This window comes from Balaenoptera physalus (assembly GCF_965194825.1).
Source record: "Balaenoptera physalus genome assembly, chromosome: 13".
NCBI classification, from domain to species: Eukaryota; Metazoa; Chordata; class Mammalia; order Artiodactyla; family Balaenopteridae; genus Balaenoptera; species Balaenoptera physalus.
The window spans coordinates 62,615,883-62,629,481 of NC_138892.1; the positions used below are offsets into that span (position 1 = coordinate 62,615,883).

General features: G+C 51.1%; 2 protein-coding genes across 3 annotated transcripts; one reads left to right on the forward strand and one right to left on the reverse strand.

The window, feature by feature from the left end:
- Positions 1 to 1,633: 1,633 nt before the first annotated feature.
- On the reverse strand, positions 1,634 to 11,624 carry LOC309641162 (keratin, type II cytoskeletal 59 kDa, component IV-like). Of its 2 annotated transcripts, none has more exons than XM_082420906.1 (4): positions 8,086 to 11,624; positions 7,789 to 8,012; positions 6,764 to 6,795; positions 1,634 to 5,083 (listed from the first exon to the last, which is right to left on the reverse strand). In XM_082420906.1, exons 2-4 carry the CDS (start codon positions 7,890 to 7,892, stop codon positions 4,989 to 4,991), a joined length of 231 nt encoding a protein of 76 aa, XP_082277032.1. In that variant the 5' UTR covers positions 7,893 to 8,012; positions 8,086 to 11,624; the 3' UTR covers positions 1,634 to 4,988. The 2 variants fall into 2 exon arrangements, with proteins under 2 accessions (XP_082277032.1, XP_082277031.1); XM_082420905.1 differs by having other exon boundaries at positions 1,634 to 6,228.
- LOC309641331 (keratin, type II microfibrillar, component 7C-like) lies at positions 8,545 to 13,503 on the forward strand (the record flags this gene model as incomplete). Its single annotated transcript, XM_082421176.1, has 6 exons — positions 8,545 to 8,597; positions 8,771 to 8,831; positions 9,705 to 9,797; positions 10,312 to 10,476; positions 10,694 to 10,813; positions 11,539 to 13,503. The coding sequence occupies 6 exons, from the start codon at positions 8,545 to 8,547 to the stop codon at positions 11,773 to 11,775; spliced, it is 729 nt and encodes a 242-aa protein (XP_082277302.1). The 3' UTR covers positions 11,776 to 13,503.
- Positions 13,504 to 13,599: the final 96 nt, after the last annotated feature.

A 13,599-nucleotide genomic window follows, 5' to 3' on the forward strand; every position in this document is an offset into this window, starting at 1 on the left:
AAGTGAAAATGAGAAAAAGAGCACCTCTCTTTTACCTCCTAGGGTTGTTGGGAGGATTAAGGAATTTCATATACATAAAATACCTAGTGCCTGCCACAAAATCACAATATGCATTTATCATCAGTAGTATTCTTTTGCAGAATATAAAGTAGAAATCCCTCCTGGGATCAGGGCCATGGGCAGCCTCTCATTACACTTATATCTGTGATCAGAGATTGCAAGCACAGAAAGAAATCCCCACGTCTTCCAAGCCATCAGGCTCCTTCATGCAGGAAACCGTCCCCGCCACACTGATGAGGATATTACAAGTGCTGGTGGGAGTGGGGAGATGGCCCCTCAGCTTCACTATAGGCCAAGGCAAGTCCCTGAACATACATCTGTACAGCAGAGTGAATCTCTAAACTTCCAGTGCCGGGCCCAGGAAACTATAGCAGAAATGGAAGTCCCCATCCCCATCTCTAAGTGTGATAGAAATCATTGAGAATATTGAGAGATCAGAAGTGAGCGGTCTGAAAAGACACTGGCTCTTTTAAAAGATGGGATTAATTCCAGGTCTCCTGGCAACCAATGTGTCCCCTCCACCCTCCAATGGAATTCTGAGGACAGAGCCCTCAGAGAGTTCCAGAATATGCAACTGTTCTAACCAGCCCTCTGTGCTGTGACACCACACAGCTCAGAAGTAGGCCCTGTCTGGAGTCCAGACCTGAGGCCCCAGAACCAGCTCTATCCCTCCATCCCTCCCCAGTTCAGAAGCCACCAGTCCTGAGGGACTTCTCATCTCTGTCAACTGACCCCTCCCTCTGCATCTCACTAGTCTCATCAGCCCAGTTGGACCTTGATAACCTGTCATACTTCACTCTCTCACCCTCCCTCTGGCTCTGACCTTCTCTTTCCTACTCCAGTTCCACAATCTTCACCTTCACAGATCTAGGTTCCCACTCCTGGACAGCTCAGGCAGAGGAGCGAGGGTGAATGGATCACATACATATTGCCCATGATACAGAATGGTGAAGAAAATGAAACACCTCGCTGTGTGACATTTAGCAAGTCACCTCCCCTTTCTGGGCCTCAGTGTATTCACTAGTGAAAACAAAATGATTGGACTAGATGACTGCTTAGCCATTTAAAGTCTCTTAGCCATTTAAAGTTCTATTATTCTTTTTAATCGAAGTATAGTTGATTTACAATGCTGTGTTAGTTTCAGGTGTACAGCAAAGTGATTCAGTTTATATATAATATATATATATATATTCTTCCTCAGATTCTTTTCCATTATAGGTTATTACAAGATATCGAATATAGTTCCCTGTGCTATACAGTAGGACCTGTTGTTTATCTATTTTATATATAGTAGTTTGTATCTGCTAAACCCAAACTCCTAGCTTACCCCTCCTCTCACCTTTCCCCTTTGGTAACCATATGTTTGTTTTCTATGTCTGTGCATCTATTTCTGTTTTGAAGATAAGTTCATTTGAATCATTTTTTTTAGATTCCACATATAAGTGATATCATATGATATTTGTCTTTCTCTGTCTGACTTACTTCACCTAATATGATAAACTCTAGGTCCATCCATGTTTCTGAAAATGGCATTATTTCTTTTTTTTTGATGGCTGAGTAATATTCCATTGTGTGTGTGTGTGTGTGTGTGTGTGTGTGTGTGTGTGTGTGTGTGTATATATATATATATATATATATATATATATATATATATATATATATATATATACCACATCTTCTTTATCCGTTCATCTGTCGATGGACATTTAGGTTGCGTCCATGTCTTGCCTATTGTAAGTAGTGAAAGCTCTATTATTCTTTAGGAGATGTGGGAAAGGATGAGGAGCTAGAGGGAAGTAGGGGACCAGGTGCCATGCACTGTGCTGTGTGCATGCTGTGTCTTCATTCCGCACAGCTCACTGTCTATAGTCTGCTGTCTGTGAGAGGAACAGAATGATTGCAACCAGGTACACACACGTGTCTGGGCATCTGTGTGGAAACATGTACATTTGTGTGTAACTGTGAGGGTTCCTATATGTGTGATGATGTGTGTGAATGTGTGTATACCTGTATATATGTGCTGAAGAGAGGACTTTTGTGGGTACGTGTGAGTGCACAAGTGGACTCGTGTTGGTGAGATGGGGTCACAGATGGAGAACTGGGTATGGTGGGAGTGGTGATGGGAAGGTGCTGCTGGGTGTTATCCTGAGGAGGTGACCTCTGACTAGGGAACCCTAGCTCTAACCCTTTGGCTCCCCTATGTACCCCTCCTGCCCTGCAATTACTGTAGCACCAGCCAGGGCAGAGGGAGATCAGTTGGCCTTCTTGAAGTTGGAGAGCCTTCTTTAAAGGTGCTCAAAACCCTTCCCAAGAACTCCAGTAAGTGAAATATTAATTACATTCATATCGATACAATTCTTACTATGTTTTCAACACTTTACATATAGTAATATAGTTAATTCTGAAACAACGCTATGATAGGTACTATTCTTGTTTTACAGATAAACTGTGGAGCAGAGAGGTTAATTAGGGAGGAAAAATAAAAGGGATAAATAAATCTTCACTAGTTAGGTCTGGGGAGGGCAGGACTGAGGCCCAGAAACAGGTGAAAAGTAACAGCAAGATTGGGAACAGAATCTGGGCCCTTTCTTCTTATTCCAGACTGGACTGGTTGATAAATTGCAGCTAGAATCACATCAGGAAGGACTGCATTTAGACTCATCAAGACACTCTCAAGGAGGGTCTCGTGAAACACGTTAATAGTGGAAGAACAGGGCCCAATTCACCCAAGGACTGAGCAGACCAAACAGGACCACAGAGCCTCAGCTCGTTCATATCTACTACGTGGCAGGCTCTGGAGACAGATGGATGAGAAAGGTCACGTGCTCGAGGGGCTCGAATAGAGATGCGAGCACAGTGAAGTCACGTCCAGCACTTTAAGTGCCGCTATCAAGTGTGAGGCAGGCGTGGGGAGCCGATAGGGACTGATCCCTCGGGATCCCCTTCTGCTGAGAAGCAACTGATGACAACCCTCCTCCCTCCAGAAGTCACTCCAACTCACAAAGCTTGTAAATGAGTGAGGACTGACTCCCCATAAATGCCCCAGGCTGGAATATGGCCCGTGGCCAGAGGAGCCACTCAGAAAAGTGGTCCCCAAACCGCAAGCATTGCTGGTGGCCCATGTGGCCCTGGCCCAGCAAGTGAGTAAAACCTGACCTCATGGCCCTTGGGATCTCCCGGCCTGACATCAGGCCTGGGATTTGGAAAGAGAACCTGTGGTCCACAACCAGTCCTCGGTGATGCTGGATGCAGGATGCTCACCGTCAATCCTGCCTACAGCTCCTGGCTGGGGAAGGGCGGCATTTCCTTCCGCACATCCCACAAAGTTCCTTTGTTGACATGATCGGCACAGCAGGAGCTGGAAAAACTTGACCTTGAACCTCAGAGAATCTCCTTACCTCCTAGCAAAATGCAGGGAATAAGGAGTCCAGCTGAAAAATCTTGTGGAGGAGTGGCTCTGCTTTCAGGCAGCTGCTTTGCATTGGGAGTCTTGGTAAGAATGTTTATACAACTGGTGTCAGTCAGAAAGGATCAAAAGGGTCTGATGCATGAGTCCAGTGCGGCCATGTTCCCTACCCCTCAGGTGGATGACAGACTTCCAGCCAGGTTCTGGTCCCATTCCTCTTGCATGAGACTGCTCTGTTTATCCAGCAAGGGGGGCCTTTTGGGTACCTGTTCTCTGGGCTGGGACCCAAGAGAACACAGCAGACACTCTGGCACTAGTGAACCTTAAAAGGTAAAGCCGGGGCCTCTGGCTAATTATGCACCTTAGCCCCACCCAGGGACATAGAAAGCAGGGACCATTGTTCCCCAGATGCATTGGTGATGTAATCCTTTGTGCAACAGAAAAGAATGTGAGCTTGCTGAGTGGAGGCTTCTCTCAGGCCTGTATGGCCAAGAAAGAGCCCAGAAACCCAGCCTTTCTCTGCTCACCCCACCCGCACAAACTGGCTTAACTTCCGTCCCCCCAAAGTTGCCTTGTGAAAACTCAGACCAAACTACACTGTTGGAAGCCATCCAGAGGCTGCAACGCCATGACAAGGTCATGGGGCGCTCCAGTGCGGAACTGCAAGGCGGAACCGCACGTGGAAGGTGGACTACACTCCTTGTAAAAGCAATACTTATAATTTCTATACATGTAAATTTAAGTGTGGCAGGATTTGCCCCAAGGAAAAATCTTAGATTTCCTGACTTCCCCTTTGAGTACTGTTTGGCAAGGCCCGGTGCCTAAAGAGGGACATTGGGAAACAGTGACTAAATCTGGACGTAGGGAAATGTTTCTTTGGAAAACACCATCCTCCCTAGAGATATGGCCATATGAGGGTGTTTATGATGGTAATAATAATTTGTGGTTCAATATTAATGGTAGTTTAATGATATTTGATCAATTAACTGGTGAACAGATATGTTCTAGATTAGGGACAAATAGAAATGATTTGGAAAGTTATTCTTTAATAGATTATTGGGATCCTAATATTGTTTGTTGCTATATTAAATTGCCTTTGAGTAGCAATATTCAAAATAGAAATTGTAAAATATATTTTAGATATTTTAATGGCATTATAAAAAAGGAATGTCCATGTAGGAAAAGCTATGTGGGGGCTAGGGATATATAGAATATAAGGATATATTTAGACTTAGGTGTTAAGGTTGGTTAACCACCAAGAATAATTCTTAGAACATGTACTGTACGTAATGGTAACCTTGGAATTTATCTTATGAGAAAATCTAGAAACTAAAATGTATGGTTTACGTAATCTTTTAAGGAAATCTTTGTGGGTTCAAAATGATTCATTCTTTCGACTCAAAACAATAATATTACAATGTATGTTAATGATTTATGTAATTCTACTGTAATCTATATATGAGTATATGAAATAAAGAAAGCACGAGATGGTGCTATTTTTACTTGGCTGAGTCCACGGGTCTCAGTCTCCTTCCTGTTGTTCATCGCCGACGCTGTCCATCCTTTTGGGGTATCCTGGATCCTGTTGGAGATGGATTCCGACACTACACCATGGATCTGGAAGTAGAAGCAAAGCTGGAGTCTCTGATTCCAAAGCCCATGTTTTCCTCCACCGTGGTATGCTGTTCCCAGCCCACAGTCAGATCACTTGTTCAACTAAAACCTGGGCCACCCAATTGTGTCTATGTCCTCCAGCCCCAGTCTGCCAGGGCCATCTTCCCCAGGGCCTGCCTTCAAGCGCCCCTGCCAGGGCAGCGGAAGGAGGTCCACCTTCATCCCTATCTCACTGTATGTCTTTCTGGTCCATGTCCTGGTTTGTGGCCTGCCTCACCACCAGACCGTCATCTCCAGAGGCCCAGGACTAGAGTGTCTTGCCCACCAAGCACTATGCCTGACCCTCAGAGGCCATTTTGCGCTTGTAGAGTGAGTGAGTGGATGAATGCATGCAGTTCTCAGCAACTCCGCCAAGGACGGCTGCCTGTGGACCCCAGGCTAGGAATAAGTCCACCATCATGCACGAATTAACCCCTTCTTTCCCTTTCACCAGGGACCCTCTGACACACACACACACCACACACACACACACTCACCAACCTTTAAGATCCTGGTTCTATGATACCACCATCATCTGAAGTCACGTGGACCCACACACCAAAGGGTTCCCCCTTTTCTTTCCCCTCCCCCATATCCGGCCAGCTTTGTCTTTGCTCTGGAGATAAATAGCCTGAGGAATCTAGGCACAAACAGCTGGAAGGCTCCATTCGCTGCATAACTTTTTATTGCAAAGGAGGAGTCCCAGGAAAAGAGTGGGTGGGGTAGTTCAGAGGGGTGGGGCGCTGGGTCCAGATAAGCCAAACGCCTTGCCTCCCAGCGGCACAGCGTCCAGCCTGTCCCCACCCTGGGGATGGGTCTGTCATGGTCCAGTAAACTACATTCCAAGACTTTACACTCTAAGGTGGGGGCCAAGAGGGAAAGGTGAGGCAAGGGCCAGAACCGTGGCAGGGGGCGTCTGAGACACAGCGCTAAGTCACTGGGGCGGAAGCTAGGGTTCCTTGACTTCTCCTGAGCAGGGCAGGAAGGGTTCAGCATCCACGGGAGCCGCTGCAGCTGAAGCCCCCGACACCGCCAGGGGAGCCGCAGGGCGCGCAGCCGCCGCCAGGGGCGCTCGTCTCCAGGGCGCCGGGGCCAGCTCCAGACGGCAGCTGGACCGAGAGGCCCGAGGTTGAGACCAGCCCGCAGGTGTTGAGAGCGGCTGGTGGAGGAGGAAACCCCTTCTTCTCCCCTGCTCGCGCCGCCCCCGAAGACAGACATACAGATGCACAGACAACCCCCCTCCCCCAGGAGACAGACGTGCAGTGCAAACTCCCCAAAGTGTTAGAGACACAGACCGCATCCCCCAGAACCAAACTCGGGAATCCCCCCGACCCTGAAGTCAGACACGGATTCTCCCCACACGAGAAAAAAAGAGTCTCCTCCACGGGGATAAACACACAGAACTTCTTCCCACACCCCAGGACACACCAAGAGATCCTCCCCGCAAAGAGCAGACCACAGAACGCCCTCCCCCAACACACACAAACACAAAACAACCACTACGAGAGGGAACAGCCCCCCACAAAAGGGAGACACACAGAGGCAGCAGACCCCTTCTCCCTTCCCAAGAGGATACACACACAGCAGGTGGCGGGGAGTTAAGATTTGACCCCTCTAACCCAAGTTACTCTATTATTTACTTACTGATGTTCCCTGCCCCAAATCCCAGGCCAAGCCTGCAGGGAGAAAGAGGAAGCAGGTGAGTGAATCCATCTACCAGGCAGAATATTCTCCATTCTTCAAGACAAAGCACTCCTGGCCCTCTCCAGACAGGCAGAAATCCTTCCATTCCTCAAGCTGCTTGGTTCTCTCAGATCCCCTCAGCCCTTTTGAGTAAAGACTCCTTCTGGGCCTTTAAACTCAACCCTTCCTGCCTTAAAGTCAAATAATTCACTTTTATTGATGAATTCTTAGAGAAGGGAGAAGGCAGAAGATCTACACTGTCTTTGGCCTAAACTTATCTTGAAATTAGAGACCATGAGGGGGGCACTTTGAAGGAGACCGCAGAGGAGATAGGTCAATTGTCTGGAGGATATTGTTCAAGCCTCATCCAATCAGTTTCCACCTGTGTGTCCTTGAGGTGGTCTTTTACTCTCTGACACTCAAGTTTTCTCATCTGTAAAATGGGGATAATAGCACCTCCCTCCCAGGGTTTTGTGGCGTTTAAAGGAGACAATAAATGCAGATTGTCTGTTGCACGGTGCGTTCCCTTTCCTTCCCCTTAGACTGGTGAGCCCAGCTGGAGCTGGCAGCCCTTGGGTCTCTACCTGCCTAAGGTTAAAAAGCCAGGCCCTACTTGTTGCCATAAACCCTGCCTTCCCCAGGCCTGGAGGCGAGATGGGCAGAGTTGAGGAGAAGGCACCCCACACTGGGGACTTTACTCCCCCTGGCTGGGCCTTGGTCCCTGCAGCTGTCTCGATAGACAAACTGGCCCCTGCTTTCTGATCCTGGGGGTGAATGAATTGCCCATCACAGGTGCCAAAGGTGCTCGTTAGCTGGGATCTTTGGTCTAAAGGGCTGTAAGATGGAGGGAAAAAACTGGCTCCAGGAGAACAGATCCCTGGATACCCAGCTCACCTCTCCCCACCCCTCCCAAGCTGGCGAGGACCCAGGTGGTGCCCTCCCTATGCCCCTGCACCACCGCGTCTCAAGCACCGCCCAGCCCTCACCTGCTCTCCTCGCCTTCCAGCAGTTTGCGGTAGGTGGCGATCTCAAAATCCAGGCCCAGCTTGACCATCACGAGCCCCTGGTACTTGCACAGCTGCCGCGCCATGTCCTGCTTGGCCCGCTGCAGGGCGGCCTCCAGCCAGGCCAGCTTGCTCTTAGCGCTTCCTGAGGCACCCTCCTCCTGCAGAGCTGCTGGGTCCTTGCCTCCTCTCTCTAGTTCGCAGGGCTGGAGGTGAAGGGAAGACCACAGACAGGAGGACATCCTTGGCCCCCACCCCTCCCCACTCAAGGATCCAGACCTTTCTCAGCAGCTGGAGGGCCAATGAGGGATTAGAGATCGTTGTGAGGAGTGAGCGTGCCTGTTCTGAACGGTGCGTTTGTGTGTCTGCCTCACTCCCAGGATGGAGGTTGGGGCCAGCCGTCTTGATGACTGAGAGCCTTTTGCATCTAGTATAGTGACACTGCTAAAATGAGCTAGGGTCTGGGAAGCATCAAATGCTTTTCTGGGATGGGAGTTGGAACACTGGAGAGAGTCTGAGCTGCTCCAGCTACCTCATCATTAGGTGTTTATTTTATTTTAGTTTATCAAACATTTATTGAGCATCTATTCTATGTTCCAGGTGCTGTGTTGGGCCCTGAAGTAGGGTAGGGATAAGGAAGTAAGGAGGACAGGAAAAGGGGCCACCAGAACTAGGTCAGGGTGCCCACCACCACCACCAGGGAATTACCTTTCAGAAGCAGAGAGGAGCCCTACAAAAATGTGCGAGGCACCAACCCTGGCCCTGAAACAGGAAGAGCAGTGGGTGACATGGTTGGTTTGAGTACCCAGAGGAAAGGGATGGACACTTTTTGGTTCTATGACCACCTCCAAAAATATCCAGTTCCTGGAATGTGTTTGTCTGGGCCTTCATTCTCTTTCTTTCTCTTCAAATCCCAGCCTATTGGAATTCTAGCCACTGAAACTTGTGCCCTTTTTGTCCCCAGGTATGAAGAGGAAGTGGCACTAAGGGCCACCGCTGAGAATGAATTTGTGGCCCCGAAGAAGGTGAGTGACCCCAGAATACATGTCCCACAACTCAGAACCAAGGACAGAGGCAGAGGGAGCTCTCTGTGATTCAGAAAAGCTGAGCAACTTCCCCAGAATCACACAGCCCAACCTCTCCCCTATTTCTTTCCCCAAATGCCCCAATGCTCCCTGGGTGGCCCTGGACATCAGAGTACACTGCCTGCTTCAAGCAGGGTAATCATTCACCATCCAAGGGCACTCCCATCTGGCCAATGGCTTCCCTCCTCCTTCTGCCCTGTGCCTGGCAGAAAATAGGCACTGCATAAATTTTTGTGAACGGAAGAGTACATGAATGCTTGGGGATGGCTCTATCCTCAGGCCAGCAACAGCTGGGAGATGCTGGCATGAACAGTGCCGTTGTTCCTCACCTCTTAGACTTGACTCAGCATAACTGCCATCAGTGTACTGAGGCACAGAGATCAAGCAAGGGTCTCGCCCTGAGTCACATTGGCTTGGGAGCAGAGCTGATCCCTGGGACTTCTTCTGACCACAGATCTCTAGATTTCTTTCCATGAGATTCCAGAGCAGAGGGGGGTGGATCATCATTAAAACAGCCATTTTACACCAGAACCTAAGTTTCATGATAGTGCAAGCTGTGCATTCTAGAGAGATCATCCTAGTGGGTACCAGAGGAAATGCCTGGAAACCTCAAGACCCCCTCCCTTACCCAGACCTGCTTCTGACCCCTTGAACTGAGTAAAGGACTTCATCAATGCCATGACACCAGGCACTGGAATGAGCAGCTAAGGAGGGCCCAGAGAGTGTGCCCAGCCTGATGGGGTGCCGCTCCCTGGTGGGGAGAGCTCTGTGCTGTCTCCCCAGTGAGACTCCTGTGCCACCCTCTCCCTTTAGGATGTGGACTGCGGCTACCTGCAAAAGTCAGACCTGGAGGCCAATGCGGAGACCCTGACCCAGATCGACTTCCTGCAGCAGCTGTTTAAAGAGGTGAGGGGCCACAGAGCAGTGGGGCAGCAAGGAGGATGGTATTTGGACATTGGAAAGGACTTGCCACCATTTGGCTTCTGAAACCCCTGGGTGAGGGGAGCACAGGGCAGAGTTGAGGGACCCGAGGCAGGTTTACTGTCAGAAGATGAAAAAGTATAGCTTCTTGTCTTATCTGCCAAACCCAAACAAGCTGTTGTTCCTGGTTACTGTGGTGATAATGATCGCAAATTGTATATTCACAAATCAGGCACAGATTGTAAATTGCTGCCCGATTTCAGAGGCCCTGACTGAAATCAGGCAGCAAGCCTCAGAGCTGGGCTCCTCTCAGCCTTGGGACTTTGGTCCTGAGAGGTTCCAGGGTTGAAGGGGAGATGTCACCTTTGTACTGGGGCTTCAGACAGTGAGGCTGTGGAAGAAGCAAGGGCAGGAGACAGGGAAGGACCATGAGAAAGAGGGCTTCCGGGAGTGGGGCTATGGTCCAGGAAGCTCTTACCACTCCCCCACTTCCCCTCAGGAGCTCCAAGTCCTCCACGCCCACATCTCAGGCACCTCAGTCATCGTCAGGATGGACAGCAGCCGGGACCTGAACGTGGACTGCATTGTCGCCGAGATCAAGGCTCAGTACGATGACATGGCCAGCCGCAGCCGGGCTGACGCTGAGTCCTGGTACCCCAGCAAGGTGAGTGGTCCAGCGCCCCCTTCCCAGAACAGGGATGCTAAAGGCTGAAAGTATTAGCAGGAGGGATGCTAAAAGGGCTTTGGCCTTTGTCTAGGTGGGATGGGTAAGGGAAGGGCAGGCAGCTCTCAGGATGGGGTGGCCGATGTGCAAACTGTGGGGCTCAATGCGATGGCATATCCTGTGTCCCATGAGCATCTGTGCTGCCCCCCAATGCGAGGAGATCAAGGCCACGGTGATCCGGCATGGGGAGACCCTGCGCCGCACCAAGGAGGAGATCAACGAGCTGAACCGCATGATCCAGAGGCTGACGGCTGAGGTTGAGAATGCCAAGTGCCAGGTACAGAAGCCTGGCCCACCCCTCAGCGTAGAAAGAGAACAGGGTTGGCCTGCAGCAGGGGGATTTAAGTCAGACACCTTGCCAAAGTGTGGGAAAAGGAGCAACATCAAACTTTAGGCAAGTCTTCTCCATGGAGAATGCTCTCCGTTCCCGCTGAATGTGGGGTGCAGGGAGTGGGCTGTGGAGGGGAACGGAATGACCAGGGCTTTCATGGTCCCAGGGGCAGAATGGGGCAGAGGAACTAGCACCAGTCTGAGAGGCAGGAAACCTGGGCTCTCAAACCAGCCCTGCCACTAGCTCACCATGTGATTTGGGGGAAGCCATTTCACCTCTCTGACCCATTGTTCTAGATCACTGACCACACACTTTGATGTCCCCAGAGGTTAGTAAGTGAGTGAAGCAGGCTGTACTGAAGGCACTAGGGTGTGGTAAACTGGAAAACAAAACAAACGGGCAGAGCTGATCAGATCCAACTGAGGCAGGCCCTACAGAAATGCAGGTCCAGTGTGGCCGGATCCTCTGGTTTTTCAAGAGAAGCCAGGAATTTGGATTTTTACATTAAATTTCAAAAATTAAGGACACTGTGCCAACATTCCCCAAGAGCACTAATTTGCAACCCCTGACCTAACAAACAAGTAAGGCCCCTTCTTCCTCTGATAGTCAATGGTCAGTGGATACCTAGTCTCTTACCCTAAGTCCAGAAGAAGGAGCCTTAATAACCCTCCCCTGTCCCCCAGAACTCCAAGCTGGAGGCTGCCGTGGCCGAGGCGGAGCAGCAGGGCGAGGCGGCCCTTAATGATGCCCGCTGCAAGCTGGCCGGGCTGGAGGAGGCCCTGCAGAAGGCCAAGCAGGACATGGCCTGCCTGCTCAAGGAGTACCAGGAGGTGATGAACTCCAAGCTGGGCCTGGACATCGAGATCGCCATCTACAGGCGCCTGCTGGAGGGCGAGGAGCAGAGGTGAGGACCACATCTATGGGGATGATGTCTCTTCATCCTCCAAGCTGTGCTTAGAGCTAGGAGCCTGTTTGCATATTATTTGCATCTAATTTGCATCATGATTACTTGGAGGAGGGAATTTGCAAGTTCTGCTCCCCCCAACTAATTTTTGACTCTTTCCTCTCCCCACAAGGTTGTTTAAGGGCATTGGTGCTGTAAATGTCTGTAAGTTATCTATACTGTGGGTTCTGAAATAAGAGCTTGGGGCTCCTGGTGGTCAGTCTTTTTCTTAAAGGGCCAAATAGTAAATATTTTAGGCTTGCGGGTCATGCAGTCTCCGCTCAACTGCTTAGCTTGTTGTAATGTGAAAGCAGCCACAGCCATAGCAATACTTCAGGAATAGGTGTGGCTGGGCTCCAATAAAATTTTATTTACAAAAACAGGAGGCGGGGGGCGGGGGGGCGGGGACGGGGGGCACAGTTTAAGACCCTGAAAGGAAGGAGGGGGATGTGGCAGTGAATGATTATGATAACTTAAATAGCTATTTCAGCCTATAGGGAGGGCCTGGGCTAACAGTTTATCAAGGATGCTTGAGGTTAGACTACTGGAAGAAGTGCCCAGGTGTGAGGTTGTTTGAGGGGGAAGGGGGAATAGAAATAGAGGGAAGGAGCTCTGAGCAAGAGAAGAGGGGGTGGGGGGACTCTGGCCCGCAGGCAGGAGCCGCTGGTGATGACCTTGCGAGGCGACTCAGCCCTGTTCTCTCGCCTCCCCCGCCCCCCGCAGGTGTCAGCAGCTCCCGGGGTGGGGTCGTCTGCGGGGACCTCTGCGTCTCGGGCTCCCGGCCGGTGACGGGCAGCGTCTGCAGCGCCCGCTGCAGCAGGAACCTGGGGGTGAGCACCGGCGTGTGCTCGCCCTGCGGCCAAAGCAGTGGCGGCAGCCAGCTGGTGCGGTTTGCTTGGTGCCTTCTGCTTCGTAAATACACCGCTCCGCGAGCCAACCGTCCCTGCCTCCGGCGGCGGGTCCCAGAGCTCGGAAAGCCCCTGGGCTTGCGGCGGAAGGGCTTCAGGAACCAGACGGCCTGACCTGCCGCAATTGCTGACTTCTCCTCCTGCATCTCTCTCCCCGCTTGTCTCTTCACTTCCTCCAGGGAGGGCAGGCTCTTCGCCCACAGCTCTGGCAGCTCCCCTCCATCCCCAAGAGTCTAAATGACTGGTTTCCCCCAGCCCTGGGCAAAGAGCCAACCCTGACTCCGGCTGCTCTGGAGGCTTGGACGCCTGTGGCTTCTAATGGACAGATTGGTCCCAGGGCCCCTCCAGCGTGGACCTGCTGCTGCTTCCCCTGCCTCCTAAACCCTCCCACGGTAACTGAGGTTGCATCTCCCAGGGGACAACTTTATGCCCCGCCTGGCTCCCTCTCTCTCCCAGGAAGGGCTGATTTGCCAGTTGGCTGGTCCATCCCAAACCCAGACCTAGGGCGCTAAATGTGTGGTCTTCTCACCACACACTTCTCACCTCTCACTTCTCACTATGTTCTCTGACAGCACAGGGCATTGGCTGGGGGAGCGGGTGGGTGCAAACAGCTCTCCCACCCCCTCAGCAGGAGAGGACTCCAGTGCCCACTTCCTGGCAGAGCCAGAACTTCCAGGGGCTTCTGGGCTTCTTCAGGAGAGGAGCTGGAATCAGGCCCAGCCCTGGGAGGGGTCAAGGCCTCACTCTGGATAAGAGTCAAGTTCCATAGAGCAGCACCCCCATGGCACCAATGTGCTGTCCCAGTTATCAGGGCAGACCCTGTGCTCTCGAGCCCTCCCCTCCCCACCGCCTTCCCCGCCCAGCCTAATGAAGCCAGGATA